General features: G+C 36.1%; 1 protein-coding gene across 5 annotated transcripts in view; it reads left to right on the top strand.

Annotated features, from left to right (window-relative positions):
• The window catches only part of ARID2 (AT-rich interaction domain 2), a 200,395-nt gene that overhangs the window by 109,976 nt on the left and 71,657 nt on the right, over positions 1-18,762 (top strand). For 3 of the 5 annotated variants that reach the window (XM_036299797.1, XM_036299798.1, XM_036299800.1), the window contains exons 2-5: positions 2,952-3,085; positions 12,434-12,652; positions 13,183-13,201; positions 14,519-14,586. In XM_036299797.1, the coding sequence (XP_036155690.1) occupies positions 2,993-3,085; positions 12,434-12,652; positions 13,183-13,201; positions 14,519-14,586 (399 nt within the window). In that variant the 5' untranslated portion in view covers positions 2,952-2,992. The remainder of the gene's footprint in view (positions 1-2,951; positions 3,086-12,433; positions 12,653-13,182; positions 13,202-14,518; positions 14,587-18,762) is intronic. The other 2 variants (XM_036299796.1, XM_036299795.1) reach the window with 1 other exon arrangement.

Raw genomic sequence — 18,762 nt, 5'->3', positions numbered from 1 at the left:
GGGGCCTGTGGGCTGTGGGCAGCTTCTGTGTTGAGTGTCTGCCCCCTGGTGGTCAGTGCAAGTCATAGTGACTGGTCATTCTGCCATTCAGTTGATTTGCATATTAGGCTTTTATTATATAGGATAGTACTTGTGTTGCTGTCAGTCACTCCATATTACTTATGCTCCATTTGGGGTGTAATAGGAGGGAAAATACAATATTTATGGTCTTTTTTGTTGTTTTTAATCCTCACCCAAGGATATTTTCCCATTGACTTTCTTCTTCTTCGTTTTTTTTTAAGAAGGAGTGGAAGGGAGAGGGAGAGACAGAGTGAGAGAATATGGATGTGAGAGACACATAGATTGGTTACCTCCTGCATGCGCTCTGACTGGGCTGGGGATCAAGCCTGCAATCTAGGTACATGCCCTTGACCAGACTCAAATCTGGGGCCCTTCAGTCCATAGCAAATGCTCTATATCCTCTGAGCCAAACCAGCTAGGGCTTTGTCTTTCTTTACTAGTAATGTTTTCTCTCTCAGCTGTAATAAAAAACACAAATTTTAAATCTACTGTGTTCAATTATGAGTAACAGATTTATAAAGAACATTGTAAAAATATTATTAGTGTAAGATTTTGATTTTAAAATTCTGTATTTCATTGTTGTTTTTGTTATGTTTGGCTAAAACTTATTTAATAAGGATTATCTTTAGTTTGTTTTGAACCATTGCACAGTGAGTTCAATTCTGAAAAACCATACTCTCTAAAATACCTCTGTCAATAATATTGCCTGAATGACTTCATGTGATCCTTCATTTACAGAAAATGGGTCACATAATTTTGAGCAGCTATTTTTGTCTAAATTTATATACTGTTCTTTTTTATGATACCTGCATTAGGAATTAAAAAAGAAGAGGCCTGATTTATTTACCTATTTAAGTCTATACTGGAGAGAGAATGTCTCTTTAATCATCCTTTTGTTTTATCTTTTTGGGCTATAAATGCTATTTGCTGGAGGACATCACCAGGGTCGGGTGAAATGTGTGCAGCTGCATACTCTCCTCAATGCTCAAGGGTTGTATCTGTGTGTATGTCCCTGCTTTAGTATGCTGTAGCTCTAAAAGTAAACAGAAGTGTTAGACTCATTGGCTGTCAAGCTGTCAGCTAGGAAAAGAATTCCTTCTTCTAATTGAATTTATATGGAGAACTTTGAAGGAATGAAAGGGTGGTTTAATTTTTCCCTAGGTTTTAAAGATGTGATTTATTGTACCTTGTAAAACTAAAAGGGAAAAATAGGGAATGGTAATGATTTTCCATGTCATTAGTTTTTATATTTGTAAAGTTTTAGCTTCCACTCATCCTACCTTGAAAGTTTAGATTTGGTATTAAAACCAAAATAATACTTCTGAGTTCATCCTATGGTTTGTTGATACACTCCTCCCTCATCTCAGATGTCTTATTTCAAAAAGCAAAGATCTGGAACATTAAAATAGCTACTAATGGACTTAGTACCTGCCTGGATTAGGAATGGTAGAAGGGTAGATCTGTAAAATAACCACATCTAGAACTTTTCTATGATAAATATAAGAAATCGTATTAATCAACTTATTTGTGAACTATAGTAACAACTTTGTTACAGTGTTGTCTTTGACAGAGAGGTATGACCAGTTGTTTGTTTCCCCATTTTAAAATTTTACTTGAGCCCTAGCTGGTTTGGCTCAGTGGATAGAGTGTCAGCCTGCAGACTGAAGGGTCTAGTCAAGGGCACATGTGCGGGTTGCAGGCTTGATCATCAGTAGGGGGTGTGCAGGAGGCAGCCAATAAATAATTCACTATCGGTGATATTTCTATCTCTCCCTCTCCCTTCCTTTCTGGAATAAATTAAAAATAATAAAATAAAATTTTACTTGAGAACTTAATTATAAATTGGTAGGTGATGATAAATTGTGAATTTGGAAATTTAATTCTAATTAATATTAGGAAGATTGATAATTACTCAGAAATGGTAATACAGTAGGAGATATGAGAACTGTCTCATAAATTTGTCAAAATGTATTAGGCATAAAAAATTTTTTTTTAAACAAATTTAAAATTTTTTTTTTTTATCGATTTCAGAGAGGAAGGCAGGGAGAGAGAGAGAGAGAAACATCAATGATGAGAGAGAATCATTGATTGGCTGCCTCCTGCACACCCCTTTCTGGGGATGGAGCTCTAAACCTGGGCATGTGCCCTTGACTGGAATTGAATCTGGGACCCTTCAGTCTTCAGGCCAACGTTCTAACCCCTGAACCAAACCAGCCAGGGATAGGCACATGAATTTTGGATGTGAAGTTGGCTGTGCGGCTGTTTAAAATGAGCATTTCATTTCCAAAAACCTCTTCAGAGAAGAAGTGCACAGATTGAGCTTATTTCTGCATAATACCAAAAAACAAAACAGAATAGTTAAATGTATCTCTAGAGACCAATTAAATTATGATATATCAATACATGTAAGTATTATACAGCTGTTTAAAAAGACTAAACTGGTACTGTATGTATTAACATGCTTAGCTTTCTAATATATGTTAAATAAAGATATGCACAGCCCTGGGCTGGTGGTTCAGTTGGTTGGAGTGCCATCCCATGCACTAAAAGGCTGTTGGTTCGATTCTGGTGAGAGCACACAACCTAGATTACAAGTTTGATCCCCAGTCAGGGTGTTTCCAGGAGGCAACCAATCAGTGTTTCTCTCTCCCTCTCCCTTCCTCTTTCTAAAATAAATTTTAAAAAACCCCACACTTTTGGAATCACTGAATTGAGTTTGTCTGCAGTATTATTGTTGAAGTGGTTATTCAACAATATAAGAGTTTTGTAGTATGCTAATATTTTTTAAAAATTTAGGGCCCCTAGAAAAGGAAAACATATATAAGGTAGGAGTTCAAAAGTAAGATGTATATCTATTTTTAAATCTCTACTGTGCTGTTTTTCTATTTCAGTTACCTAGAAAAGTACGAGAAAGTTCATCATTTTGGGGAGGATGATGATGAAGTACCACCAGGCAATCCAAAGCCACAGCTTCCTATTGGTGCAATTCCATCTTCCTACAATTACCAGCAACACAGTGTATCAGGTAAATTGGAAATTGACAGGGCATAGGTCCACAGTTTTGAATTAGGAAAATAAATATTATCCAATGACTTAATCCCTTAATTAAAGACTTAATATAACGTTCAAAGATCAACATCTAATTGGTATCAAGGCCTTTCTATCATAGGATTCATGAGGTTTTTAGTTGTAGCATTTTCCAGACTTACAAATACCTTTACTTTAAAAAAAATTATTTTACTGTTGAGAGTATTACAGATATCTTCCATTATCCTCCTTTGCCCCTCTCTTTTCATCCCACCATCCCTATCTCCCCCCTCCATTCCCCTACCAAATGCCGATACTTTTAAGTGAAGTTTTTCTCTTACTTCTTTGGCTAATAATCAGTTTAACCTTAATAGTTACTAACATGAGAAGAGAAAGATTCAGTTAGGATTAGAGAAGTCAAGAATACTTAGGTAGCATCTACTAGATTTACTACAATTATTGAAATTTCCAGCACCAGAATTCCTCAGAAATGTTCCTAACTATTCAACTATTTTCTTGGTGTGGTACCAGTAATAAGATTTTCTTTTTATATTTAAGTCATTCTTGTAATAGTTACAGAGGAATCTGCAGCTAAAAAGAACAGTACTCAAGTTGGAAATAATCAGGTTGGAGTCTAATAATAAAGAGGTTCCTGAGGCAGAGTAGATGGAGGTTCTAGCGTTTAGTGAGTTTGGAAGTTGGGACTGTGATCACTAGGAAGAAAGCTCTGACGAGATAAAGATGTCTTCTTTAATTACCAACATTTGGCCTAAAAAAGAGGAGATAATGTCTTTTACAGGGTATATTCTTTATAAAATATACAATGATCTGATATTTATTATTCTTTGTTGGTGCTAGTCCCAATTTCTTATAGGTAATCCTTAAACTCATTTGTGCTTTTTATTGTTTATTTTTATAACAGGGTTTTCTTTTTTATAGAAGCAACATCATACAATAACTTCCTTTTTAAACTTTATAATGTATCATGGACACCTCTCCCTCTAATTTATCCTTTTTAATAGTTGTGTATTCCATAGTGAAGATGTACGTTTCTTTTTTTACTTTATTTTTGACACTTTATTTGTACTTTTCAAATTTTATTTTCTATTATTACCTATTTTCAAAGTTTCTTCCATGTTGAATTTGACTCCCTTTTTCTCCCCAATCAGTAAAAACTGAAGAAACAATCTGTGATCTCCTTTAGAAGAGGCTTCATATATGAGGTGGTTTTATATAATTGGGGTAGATGGTGATGAATGCAAACCAAACCTACCTTAATTTTTTTTCCCCAGCTTTTTACAGGCCTTTAATTTATAACCTCACTTTGACTCCATAGAAAAGCCAATGTAAAAATTAAGACATCTTTTAATTAGGACAGATCATTAAGCAAGACCATCTGTATTTGATTCAAAGAACCTTTGATTATACCATTGTTCCATATTTTACCCTAATCTCAGAAATGCGTCAATATGTATGTTAAAGTAACTATTAATTTTTCACTATCAATGGTATACAACCCAAATTTGTCTACATTTATGATGTCAAGACCTAAAAAAAATGTTTCAGAAGTAACGAGGTAGGCTCTATGGAAAGGAACAAAAAGCCATCTTTGCATGCCTGCACAACAGCACCTTTCCAAGACAACGGAGAAACAAACATCTAAAGAGATTTAAAGACAAAAACAATTAAAATATTTATACTTAAACAAGTTGTCTTTCAAGCATGAGGGTAAAGAAAGCGATCCTTTGATATGCATTGTCTCAGAAAGTCTAGCTTCATTTTTAATGAGTAGTTATTACCTGAAGAACCAAAATTAAAGAACATTTTAAGTCACCATGTAGAAGATCTTGCTAATAGTTTAGTTGAAAATTAAATGGGGTGACTTGTTAGGTGATGTTTCCTGATCCTAACAAGGGTTAGTGGCCATTAATTATCTCATTCAGGGATATTATAGAGGTATTCTTATATTGAAAGAATCATTGTGCTAATGACTTTTAAGACCATTTTCAGCTTCATGACTCTGTGGTTCCTATATTATAAGTAACTAGTGGCCCGGTGCATGAAATTCATGTGGGAGGGGGAGTCCCTCAGCCCGGCCTGCACCCTTTCCAATCTGGGACCCCTTGGGGGATGTCCGACTGCCGGTTAGATTAAACCGGCAGTCGGACATACCTCTCACAATCTGGGACTGCTGGCTCCTAACCGTTCACCTCCCTGCCAGCCTGCTCGCCCCCAACTGCCCCCCCCCCCACCGGCCTTCTCACCCCCAGCTGCCCCAACTTGCTGGCCTGATTGCCCTCAACTGCCCCCCTTGCCAGCCTGATCACCCCCAACTGCACCCCCTTGCTGGCCTGATCACCCCCAAAGGCCCCCTTGCCGGCCTGCTAACCGCCTACTGCCCCCCCCCCCTCCGCCAGCCTGCTTGGCCCCAACTGCCCCCCCCCACTGGCCTGCTTGCCCCCAACTCTCCCCCCTGCCAGCATGTTTGCCCCAAACTGCCCCTCCCGCTAGCCTGATCACACCCAACTGCCCCCCCACTGCCAGCCTGCTTGCCCCAATTGCCGCCCCTGCTGGCCTGCTTGCCCCCAACTGACACCCCCCTGCCAGCCTGCTCACCCCCAACTGCCCTCCCCTCCTGGCCTGATCGCCCCTAACTGCCCCTGCCTCGGCCCTGCCACTATGGCTTTGTCTGGGCAGCTGCCACGGAGCCGGCTGGGGCGATCAAGGAAGCCAAGCTGGCTGGAGAGGAAGCCAAGCCTCCTGCGCCTGCTGTCCAGTTGGCTGGGGCAACCAAGGAAGCCAAGTCTCCTGCGCCCGCTCTTTGGCCGGCTTGGCTCCGTGGCTCTGGTCAGCACCGCCATCTTTGTCATGTCAATTTGCATATTCCTTCCTTATTGGCAGTGGGTGCCGCCATCTTTGTCTAGAAGTGATGGTTAATTTGCATATTACTCTTTTATTAGATAGGATAGCATTACTGTCCATTATTGTAGCTTAAAAAGAGTTTGATGTTTGCTGTTACAGATCCTTAAACTGATCCACTTCTGTGTTTGATGTTGTTTAAAGAGAATTTTTTTCTGGATCTGGTTCTCTTTTTCCTCCTCTAATTAAAACAGACTTAGTTCAAGAAACAAGATGTAAAATATTTCTGGTATTTCACAAGTCTAATGGAAATTATCCATAGAGCTATACAAGTTAAGGGAATGACAGAATTGCTTAACTGGGTGTTATAACTTCTTTCTGATATGCTGTCATATGTCGGTTGTTGTTTTTTAAGGCTAATCTGAGCAGTTATGTAACATATATTGCATGATTGATAAAATCAGGATTGGGAACTCATGAAAGGAAAGACACTAGGAATTAGGAATTGCTGGTGAATATCCAACTATAATATTTTTAATTTAAACTGAAAAGTTGTAGTGTTTGAGGGCACCATTTATGAATTTTAAGGTGCTTTTTATTTTTCTAGAAGGAGCCATAGCAACATTATGACAGTGTTCTAAAAATGAACATGATTATCACTTTGTAAAATAAATTCTTCATTTATGATTCTTTTTAAGTATCATTAAGAAAAATAAAGTGTGTGTGTGTGTGTGTGTGTGTGTGTGTGTGTTTTAAATAAACACCCAAACAGAATTACATAGTGTTAGATTAAGAGCTTTTAGGAAATTTTAGTTAAAACCTATAAAAGAGTTGGGTTTACATCTTTGATTATACAGCCTTTCTCTCCTGGTAGGTAAGTGTATTTATCTAGAGATACTTATTGTTGATATTTAAAGAAAACTATTCTAAAACAATATTTTGAATAGTAGATTTTGATTGGCAGTCACCTCCAGGGTATTTGGTATAAAGTGTAGTTCTATTTATAATTTTCATAATTGAGAGAATAAATGGAATACTGTACATTGATATGGGACCAAATTTTCCTTTAAGGATAATGGTTACCTTAGCCCAATGACTTTAAATGACAAAAAATATTGAGAAGATTTTGCTTTGAACTTCAGGGTTATTCAACTTTGGCATCAGTACATGTGGTTGTATCATTTATGTGCATCGTTTTTCTTGTCATAAACACCTAGTCCTTTGGCTTTCCTCTTTCTCTATCCTTCCCTCCTCCCTGCCCCTTGGTATTGATTTCAATACAGTCAGTTCTGCAGAACTGTAGAGTAAAATTATTAAGGATGGTTTGTTCATCTTTTCTTACATTTTTTAAAATTAAAATTCAATTTTTTAATTAAAATAAAATTGTTTCTTTGCAATGTCTTTATTAGAAAAATTATGGAAGGCAAAACTGAAAAATAAAAAAATTGAAAATAATAGAACTATAGAATTTCAGAGCTAACCATGATTTTAGTGATTATTTAATCCAATCCAGTTATTTTGATAAAAAAAGACCAAGTACCCTGTCCATTTACATTTTTGGTATTTAAATTTGGGAAAGTTTCATACTGGAAGATTTAGTTTTTTTAGTTCTATAAGTTGTACTTGAGCAAAAATTTTCCCTTAATTGTCTCATATTCTAACAGACATTTGCACTGCAACAATCACTGTCCTATGAATGGAAAGAAAGCTCTCTAGGAACAATTCTCCTTTTCCTCTAACCTGAAAACATAGAAATGTGGTTGCCTAATATTAAGTTTGTCAGCCATGATCCATTTATATAAACTTTGAGTCAAGAATTCTATATAATAAAATCCTAATGTGCAAATTGTCCTCTCGACCAGGAGCTCTACTGGGAGTTCGACTGGGTGACCCGGAGTTTGACCGCTCGCTATGATGTGCGCTGACCACCAGGGGGCGGTGCAGAACATGGTGTACGTTGGCAATGTGGCGCTGGCAGCAGGTGGCAGTGGTATCTCTGCCGCGCTTAGGTCGCTGGCCAGGCCTAGGGACTGCAACTGTGCACGAATTTCGTGCACCGTGCCTCTAGTGTTGAAAATAATTTCCAATCCCATTTTGAGTATAAAACTGTAGCTGTTGGATCATATCTCCTTGGGTAGAGAAAGGGGAGGTTCTTCAAATCTTATAAGCATTTTTTCCTACATTATCTTAGGAATCATTACCAAGCCTGATATAATTAAAGGACTGTTCATAATTATTTATTTATTTGTGTTGTTTCTAATTTTTTAAATTTTTAAATATTTTGGTATTTTTTTGTTTTGATTGGAGGTGTCTTTGGCAAAGTTATTCAGGTAAGGATGTATTGAATTGAGTATCTGATGTCACAGAACAATTCTAAGATCTTATTGAAAGCACTAAAACTTGACAGACAATAAATGTAGGTTCCAATTTTTTTTCTGTTGAAGAGATTTGTTTAAAGGTTTCATGGAATCTAAAAACTCTTGCTGAGACTTGGGTTCTTATAATCAGTTACCATATGTAATATAGAAATAACAAAATCTATTCCTTTTTCACAGAAGTTTTGTTAATTTTTTCACAGGTGTTTATTTTCTGGTATTTATGAAGTACTTCATTTCAAGACTAGAGGCTCAGTGCACGAAATTTGTGCATTGGGTTGGGGGAGGGGTCCCTCAGCCTGGCCTGCACCCTATTTCATCCGGAATCCCTCTCACAATCCGGAACCACTGGCTCCTAACCACTCGCCTGCCTGCCTCATTTCCCCTAACTGCCTCTGCTTGCCAGCCTGATCACCTCCTAACTGGTCCCCTGCCAGCCTGATCACCCCCTAACTGCTCCCATGTCCACCTGGTCACCCCCTAATTGCCCCCCAGCCAACCTGGTCACCCCCTTCCTGCCTCTGTCAGTATGGTCGCCCCTTAACTGTCCCCCTGCTAGCCTGGTCACCCCCTAACTGCCCTGTAGGCCTGGTCACCCCCTAAATGCCCCCCTGCCAACCTGGTCACCCCCTAACTGTCCCCCTGCCGGCCTGGTCACCCCCTAACTGCCCCCTGCCGGCCTAGTCACCCCGTAACTGCCCCCCTGCTGGCCTGGTCACCCCCTAACTGCCCCTGTTGGCCTGGTCGCCCCCTAACTGCCCCCCTGCCGGCCTGGTCACCCCCTAACTGCCCCTATCAGCCTGGTTGCCCCCTAACTGCCCCCCTGTCAGCCTGGTTGCTCCCTAACTGCCTCCCTGTCAGCCTGGTCACCCCCTAACTGCCCCTGTTGGCCTGGTCGCCCCCTAACTGCCCCCCTGCCGGCCTGGTCACCCCCTAACTGCCCATATCAGCCTGGTTGCCCCCTAACTGCCCCCCTGTCAGCCTGGTTGCTCCCTAACTGCCTCCCTGTCAGCCTGGTTGCCCCCTAACTGCCCCGCTGCTGGCTTGGTTGCCCCCTAACTGCTCCCCTGACAGCCTGATCACCCCTAACCACCTCTGCCCCAGCCCCCACCACTGTGGCTTTGTCTGTAAGGACGTCGGAAGATGTCCGGTCTAATTAGCATATTACCCTTTTATTAGTATAGATTATTAAAATGAGCAGCATGTTATTGTTCAACCTTAAATATGGCAAAGAATCTATTTATAGCCAGTTATAACTATATTGTGGGACTTCTTCACTATTATATTATTGGAGAAAGTCTTTGAATATTTTAGAATTGAAGCGGTGTCTCCTCAAATGTCTATATTGGAAAATAAATAAATTTCTTTACCTACATGATTTTCTTCAGTGACATGTTGTGGCAATGCATCCCTACTTTGTATTCTAGTTTTTTCTTAATCCATATTTCTGAAATGTTTTATCCAGAATCACTTTGTCTTTTTGCCTCTTTCCATTAAACTAGTTATATCTTACTAGAGAACTGGTGCACGGATTCATGCACTGGTGGGGTCTCTCAGCCTGGCCTGCGCCCTCTCGCAATCCGGGACCCCTTGGGGGATGTCAGACTGCGGGGATCTAGCTGAAACCGGCAGTCCGACCATCCCCCGAGGGATGTAGTAGTAGTGAAGTGGCAGGTGGCCGGGGAGAAGCCCAAGCCTGGGGCGGGCGCCACGCTGCTCCCACTCATCCTGGCCCTACTGCACCTGCTGCCATCGCCGCTCGGATTAGCTCAGTGATCGGCACTCCCACTGCATTGAGCGTCTGCCCCCTGGTAGTCGGTGCACATCATAATGATAGGTCTACTGGTTGAATGGTTGACCTGTTGCTTAGGCTTTTCTATATATAGACTAGGGGCCCAATGCATGAAAATCATGCAAGGTCCTTGTCCCTGGCCCCTGCCTGCAACCACCATGGCCGGAGGCCTCTGCCGCCTCTGCCTCAGCTCCTGCCCGCTGCGGCTTTGTCCAGAAGTATGTCTGGTCTAATTAGCATATTATGCTTTTATTATTATAGATGTGAAAAATATACTTGGGGTAGATGTCTCAGGACATAGCTTTCAAGGCCTAAACTGCCCCAATTAAGAGTCAGTATTTCTAGAAATATAACATCATCTTATATGCATATATTATGATTAAACATTCTGCAACCCCATCTTCCCTATCTTCAAAATCCTGAAATTGTTTGAAATTAATTCCCTTGCGGAAAATTTTAGTTACCTTGGGTTAGGAAAAAAATGTTTAGGACATATGAAGTGTAAAGGTGAAAATGTATAAATCAGACTTCATAAAAGTAAAACTTGTACTCTGAAGATACTGTTAAGAAAATGAAAAGATAAGCCATTATCTGGGAAAAATATTTACAAAACAAATAAGTGACTCATCAGAATATTTAAAACTGACAATATCAAGTGCTGACAAGGATGCAGAGCAACAGGAACTCTCTACATTGGTGGTAGAAAGGCAAGATGTTAGAGCCAACATACACTTTTGTATGACTCAGCATCCTAAGAGAAATAAATTTGAAAAAGTCTGCATAAGGTCCTGTATGTGAATGTTTATAGCAATCCTATATAATAAAAGCATAGTATGCAAATTGTCCCCTCAACCGGAGTTCTTCTGGGGCCAGCTGGGGGAAGGTGACAGGGGAAGAGAGGGAGTACCCAGCCAGCAGCTGGCAGCCACTAGGGACCCTACCCGTGCATGAATTTTATGCACTGGGCCTCTAATTGTATTCCTAAGTGCCAAAAACCGGACAGAGTACAAATGCTCCTCATCTGGGGAATGGATAAACAGATTTTGTCAACCCATACTATAACAGTAAAAAGGAACAAACTACTGACATACAAATCAACATGGCAGTTAACCACAAAAGCATCTTGCTAAATAAAATAAATCAGGCCTAGCCAGTTTGGCTCAGTGGATAGAGTGTCGGCCTGCGGATTCTGGTCAAGTGCATATACCTCGCTTGCAGGCTTCTTCGGGCCCGGGCATGTGCAGGAGACAACCAGTCGATGTGTTTTTCTCACATTGATATTTATATTTCTCTCTGTCGTTCCCTCTCTCCCACTCTCTCTAAAAATTAATGGAAAAATATCCTCGGGTGAGGATTAAAACAAAAATCAGACACACTTACTGTATGATTCCATTTATTTGGCATTCTGAAATAAAGTTATAGGAACAGAAAGGAGATAGTGATTGTGAGTAGAAAGCATAAGGGATTTGACTACAAAGGAGCATTTAAAGAAACTTTTTGGGTGATTGAATTACTATATCTTCGTGGTGGTTGTGGTTAAAAGACTGTATTTATCAAAATTCATAACTATAGAACTAAAAGTTATGAATTTTACTTTGTTAATTATATCATAATAAATCTAACTTTAAAGGGAATAATTCTGCCCTGGCCTGTGTTTCTCAATGGTTAAGAAGTTGGCCCACACACTGAAGGGTTGTGGGTTCGATTCCTGGTCAAGGGCACATACCTGGGTTGCAGGTTCAATCCCTGACCCCCATTTAGAGGTAACCAATCGATGATCTCTCTCATGTGGATGTGTCTCTCCTCTTCCCTCCCTCCCTTCCATTCTCTCCAAAAAAAAAAAAAAAAAAAAAAAAATCAATGGAAAAAATATCCTCAGGTGACGATTTACAAAAAAGAAATAATTCTACAATTAGGTAAAGAAGATAGGCAGTGTGTCTAAAATCATGATATTGTTAAAAATTTTAAAGGAACCAGTCCACTAGATTTATAGTATACTTATGTAAAAATAAGAATAAGTCCTTCGAAATGCAAGTTTATAAAAAGTATAGACCAATTAAAATAACGACACAATAATAATTTGATAGTTATATCCAAGAGGGCATGTACATTTTTCTATTTTAATACTTTCTGAAGAATATAATTTTAATTTAGGAAGTTTACAAAATTGAACTCTTAAAAAAAGTTGAATTCTTTAATTCACTTAGTTTATATTAAAAACACACACAACAAAACTCCTATCTTTTATTCAGAGGATAGTAACAACAATGGTTTCTATTCCTTGATAAACATAAGGTGTTTTTGTTTTTATCTTTGTTAGATTATCTTCGTCAAAGTTATGGGCTATCTATGGACTTCAATTCGCCAAATGATTATAACAAATTGGTGCTTTCACTGTTATCTGGACTCCCAAATGAAGTGGATTTTGCTATTAATGTATGCACTCTTCTGTCAAATGAAAGCAAACATGTCATGCAACTTGAAAAAGACCCTAAAATCATCACTTTATTACTTGCTAATGCTGGGGTGTTTGACGACAGTAAGTTTTAAGCTGAACACATTGAATGATCATTCTATAAAGGTGTTATAGGTTTTGTTTTTAAGTTATTTAAGGAGAAAAGTACTTTCTATTAGTCAATATAATAACATTTTTTATTTGTTTTATTTAAATGTATTTAAAATAATAAATGTTTGCATTTTTAACTAAACAGTTTAGATCAGTGCATTTTAAAATTTGCTGCCTAAATAATCAACATAGGATTTATCAAATATTTCATATCATTTATACTTGTAATGTTTACAGAGGTAAAGGTTTTCATAAATCAAGTTTTTTATTTTCTGTGAAATTAATCTCTTACTAAATCTAGGTTTTCTTCAGACCAAATAGTTCAGTTCTCTACTTGTAGTCTAATAGCTTAATAGAGATTGAGATAATATCTTTTGAAATCTTTTCTTGCTCATAGTTTTTCTTTTTAAAACTTTTTTCATGTTAGCTGAATGTTATTGATACAAATATTTATTTGCTCCTCAACCCTCCTACCCCAACACCATTGTAACTTCTTTTTCCAGAAGTATATGCTATTAAAAGGTAAAGTATTCACTTACGATGAAATTATTTTATCATATAGGAAATATATATATATATATATATATATATGGCACAATTGACACATCCTGAGAATTTCTTGTAATACTTTATAGATTCACAATTTTTTAAATCTATAAATAGCAACATGTTTGCAAATTGGTTTCTTTTTCTGTGATTTGATTTGTGTCAAGTAGTATACTTTCAAACATAAATTTATAGGGATCAGGATCATCTAAGTAGGATTCCTTAAAAATTTGACATGTACTTATTTTATATGAAGGCAATTTCAAAATTAGCTTAAACAATAGTGGGAATTAGTTTCTTACTTAATGATTCTTATTCTTGGTCACATGGGGAAGGGACAGCGATCAGTACTTGTCAGTTTATATCGTAATTTTTAAGATCTAAATTTGGTGATTTCCATCTCAATTTTATGTTCTTTGATTCCTAATATTTTCTTTATTTTTAAATTTTATTTTTCAATTACAGTTTGCATTCAGTATTATTTTCAATTAGTTATTTTGGTATTTTAAAGATTTAACCTTCAGCGTTTAATATTGAATGAAGTTTAAAATGGTTCCACATTTTTAGAAACCTTAAAATGAAGTTTTTAGAAAGAATATTCTCAAACCAGAATAATCTTTTTTGAAGTCTTATCATTTAATCACTGAATAAGGATTTAACATTATATTTGATAGAAGTAATGTTAACAGTTATGGTTCACTGAAGTATGATATTTTTTAGACCCAGTTCATCTTACATTCTTTAAGCATTTTTATTTACCTAAAAGAATAAATTATTCAGTGTAGCAATCTAAAACATTAATAATTTAGAAAATGCAATTTAAGAAAGGCAGAAGTTTAGCATTCCAGAGTTCAGAGACTTTTTGAAGTCCCCATACTTAAAACACTGTTTTAACATTCTGAAAATGATTTATTTGAATTTGAGAATTGTGGGTATATTTGATTTGGTTAGGCTTTTGAAGGTTTTGATTTATTTTTTAGGGCATGGAATTTTAATTGAGCGATAAATATATTGCCACTTCCTTTGAAAATGTGGAATGTTGATACACTTTGTGTTTGAAGACATATAATAAAAGTAACAAAAAATTAATTTTCCATCTAATATTTGTTTTCATAATTTGAAATACTATTTCAAAAGAGATTACTATGACTTTCTATCATTTACTATGAAACAGTTTTTCGTGAACAAGAAGATATCTTAAAATGTGTTTTTACCGTTTTTCTACACCTACCTATTATTAAGGAATAAAGTGATAAAAATAATTCCATGCTATTGAATATACTATTCTTTTAGCTTTAGGATCCTTTTCTACTGTATTTGGAGAAGAATGGAAGGAGAAGACTGATAGAGATTTTGTTAAGGTAATTTTGAATACATTTTTTAAAATATTGAATCATTGTATTCATGTACCCAAGGGCCAATATCATGTATATATCATTTATTTACATGATACTACCTATACATTAATCTTTATTGCAATACATAGAGATATCTACTTAAAAGTTGTGATTAAGTTGCATAAAGTGCTTTTAGAATAGCTAATAAATGGAAATAAAGTTCTTATTCTAGTAACCATTGATTTCTGAAAATGATAAATCTTTAATAAAACAATAAATCTGAGGAAACCCAGATTCTGAGCAGCAGTGTGAGTAATTTCCTAATGGCTGTTTTTCAGTTTGTTTAATGACTCTTTAGCTGTGTCTAATATTCCACTTGACTCATCTGTTAAGTTTTATTTTAGTGATTGTTTTAATTTCTAGAAATTCATTTTGTAATTTTCCAAAGTAGCCCTTTAATGTTTTTAATAATTTTAATTTATATATATTTAAAGTATATTAAAAAGATAAAATTTCTTAATATATAAATTGCATATTATAAGTAAACAATATATATTATATATAAATTGTAAATTACACACACACACACAAACATGTACATCTGATAATTCTGATAGCTAAGCCTCTTGCAACTCTTTCTACTCTACTTTTGTGTTTTATAATGTTGGTTTATAAATTTCAGCAGATCTGTTTATGTGGGATTTTTCTTTTTACAGATTAAATGGAGAGTTTATTTCTCCACTTCTGTATTGCATTTGCCAAAAAACTGAAAAGAAATTCTGATCAGAATGACTTTATAATAGTTTCTTTAGTGGAGCTTTTCAAATAACTCTTGATAGTAAAACAAAACCCATGCGGGTTCTAGAGCAGGCTAGTAGTGAAATATTTAGGGGATTGTTTTTTAACTCAAAGCACAAGTAGAGACAATCTTTTTTTATCTCCCTTCTTTTGAGGTTACTAGACTTTCACATTTCTCACATGATACGAAGTTGCATTTCAAATTCTCCACAAGCCGACACAAAGACCTGTCCTCACCCGACCCATTAAAATCTAAGCCTCTTGGTTGTAGTTAAGCAGATAATTTTCTTTAACTCAGAATATTAGTAATTAAGTATAAGATGTTCAAAATGTTTATTTACATATTTACATATGCAATCACAAAGGAGAGTGGGGCTGTCATTATAATCACTAATCACATGAAATCAGAAAGACACAAATAAGTTAAGAATGATTAGATGATCATCTCTGTTGTATTTTTTTATTGATTTCTGCTGTTTATATTATTTTCGATAAGCTATGTTCTTTGGGTTTAATTTGCTACACAATTTCTAACTTCTTAATCTGGTGTTTACATCATTGATTTTTGTTTTTATTTTTTCTAATACATTTAAATCCATAAAATTCCCTATAAGCACACATTTAACTTAATTCTTTCCATTTTAATATTTCATCTTTAATTCTGCTTAAAATAACTTCTAATTACCATTATGCTTTACTCTTTGGTACATGGATTAGTTGAAGGGAATTTTCTTAATTTTCAAAAACATAGGACTTTTTAAAAAATATCTTTATATTGATTCTTAGAGAGAGGGGGAAAGAAAAGGAGAGAGAGGGAGAAAAACATCAATGTGAGAGCAAAACAGCATTTAGCTGCCTCCTGCATGCCCCAACTGGGGATGGAGCCCCAAACCGGGCATGTTCTCTGACTGGAAATCGAACCACCAACCCTTTAGTGTATGGGAGGGAGAATGCCCAACTAACTGAACCACATCGGTCAGGGTCATATGAATTTTTTTTTTAGTTTTCTATTTCTTATTAATATCTAACTGAATTTCACTATAGTTATAGCTTTCTAGTCTATTGTACATACTCTAAAGTATATTTTTTTGCCTTTAAATCTACTTTTTTTTCCCTGTCTGATACCAGTATAACCATGTCTACTTTCATTTGGTAGGTGTTTATATAGTTCATATTTTACTTTTAACCTTTCTTTGTGTGTGTTTTAATTGATTTTTTTAAAAAAACTCTTTATTATTGAGAATATTACATATGTCTTCTTTTTCCTCCATTGACCTTTCCCTGCCCGCTTCTGCCCCCTCGCACAGGCCCTCACCTCTCTACTGTCTTTGTCCATTGGTTCTGCTTATATGTATACATAAAAGTCCTTTTGGTTGATCTCCCGCACCATCACCACCACCACTTCCCCTGGCCCACCCCTCTCTTCCCTCTGTTTGATGCTTCTATTCTCTGGTTCTATTTTTGTTCATCAGTATGGAGTTTCCTCAAAAAATTAAAAATGAAACTCCCATTTGACCCAGTAATCTTACTTCTAGGAATATAGCCCAAGAAATCATAAACACCAATCTGAAAGAATATATGTACCCCTATGTTCATAGCAGCAACATTTACAATAGCTGGGACTTGGAAACAGCCTGAGTGCCCATCAGCAGATGAGTGGATTGAAAAACAGTGGTACATCTACATAACGGAATACTATGCTGCTGTAAAAAAGAAAGAACTCTTACTATTTGCAACAGCACGAACAGACCTGGAGAGCATTATGCTTAATGAAATAAGCCAGTTGGGGAAAGATAAATATCACATGATCTCACTCATTTGTGGAATATAATGTTTGAATTGACTTTAAAGAGAGAGGAAGGGAGAGGGAGAGATAGAAACCTCAATCGGCTGCCTCCTGCATGCCCCCTACTGGGAATAGAACCCACAACCTGGGCATGTGCACCCACCTGAAATAGAATCTGTAACCAGTGAGCCACACCTGGTGGGCTCAACCTTATTCTTAATTTTTTAGATGACTTTTTGTAAAAAAAATTTTTCTCCAGTGTGAAAAACTTGGTTTTTAAATTAGTGTATTTATTCCATTTACCTTAAATGTAATTTTGATGTAATTGTATTATTATATTTAAATTTACCATATTTTGCATTGGTTTCTATACATTCTGCCTGTTCAGTTTTTTGGATTTTTTTCCCTTCTTACCTTTTTTTCAATTTATTTGAATGAATATTTTTTATTAATTAATTTTCCATCCTTTTAGTTTGGTATTTGTACACATATTCTGTTCTCTCATTGATTGCGCTAGAGATTATAGTTAAATTCTTACTAATTTAGTAAATTAGTACTTTTACTACTGTACACTTTTTAAATAATTCAGGGACAGTGGAATGACTCCATCTCCATTTACTGACTTTGATTTACATACTACTTTTTTATGTATTACTTTGCTCTTTTTCAGGTTTCTTAAAATAGAATCTTAGACCATTGGTTCTAAACTTTTCTTGACTAATATCAGTGTATAAAGCTATAAATTCCCTTTATAAACTGCTTTAATTTGTCCCCAAAATTTTATGTTGACTTTTTATTTACATTTAAATCAAGATATTGTCTTATTTCCCTTGTGATTTTTGTCTTTGATTATTAGGTTATATAGATGTATTCTGTTTAATTTCTCACTGTTCATTTTCAAAATAGCTTTCACTGTCATTATTATTATTGATTTTTAATCACATTCCATTATTGTCAGAGAACATATTCTGTATGTTTTCAGTTCTTTTAAACTTATCAAGACTTGTTTTAGGGTTCAGTATATGGTCTTCTTGATGAATGTTTCCTGCGACTTGAAAAGAGTGTGTGTTCTATTGTTGGATATAGTATTTATTGATATCAGTTAAATCAAGGTGGTTGACAGTGTTGTTCAAGAGTTCTCTATTATTATTACTTTTCTATGTAATTATTCTATGATTTCTTGAGAGATGAGTGTTGAAATTATCAACTATAATTATGAATATTTACATCCCCTTTCAGTTGTCATTTTTGGCTTCATGTATTTTGAGCCTCTGTTATTAGTTGCATATACGTATAGGATTGTTATATTTTCTTGATGACTCAGCTTTTATTTACCCATGGTCATTTAAAATTTCATGTTTGATAATTTTTTTTTTTTGGTAAAGATTTATAAATTTATTAGGTCATCTGCAAAACAGATGGGCTGAGCCCAAAAATGGCACCAGCCTCAGGTTTGATATCTTTCTTTGAATTTCCTGTGGCCCTGTTTTTCTTGGTTATTGAACATTGTCTCTGTTCTTCATATTCCTAGTTCTTTTTTTTATTGTTGCTTAACATTTTTTAATCATGAGGGTTTTGGTTTTCTTTTTGTTGGGGGTCCTTTTGGTGGTGGACTT

This window comes from Myotis myotis, unplaced genomic scaffold (genome assembly GCF_014108235.1).
Source record: "Myotis myotis isolate mMyoMyo1 unplaced genomic scaffold, mMyoMyo1.p scaffold_m19_p_3, whole genome shotgun sequence".
NCBI lineage: Eukaryota > Metazoa > Chordata > Mammalia > Chiroptera > Vespertilionidae > Myotis > Myotis myotis.
The sequence above is the reverse complement of the archived record's forward strand: the minus strand, read 5'-3'. Positions and strand labels throughout refer to the sequence as shown.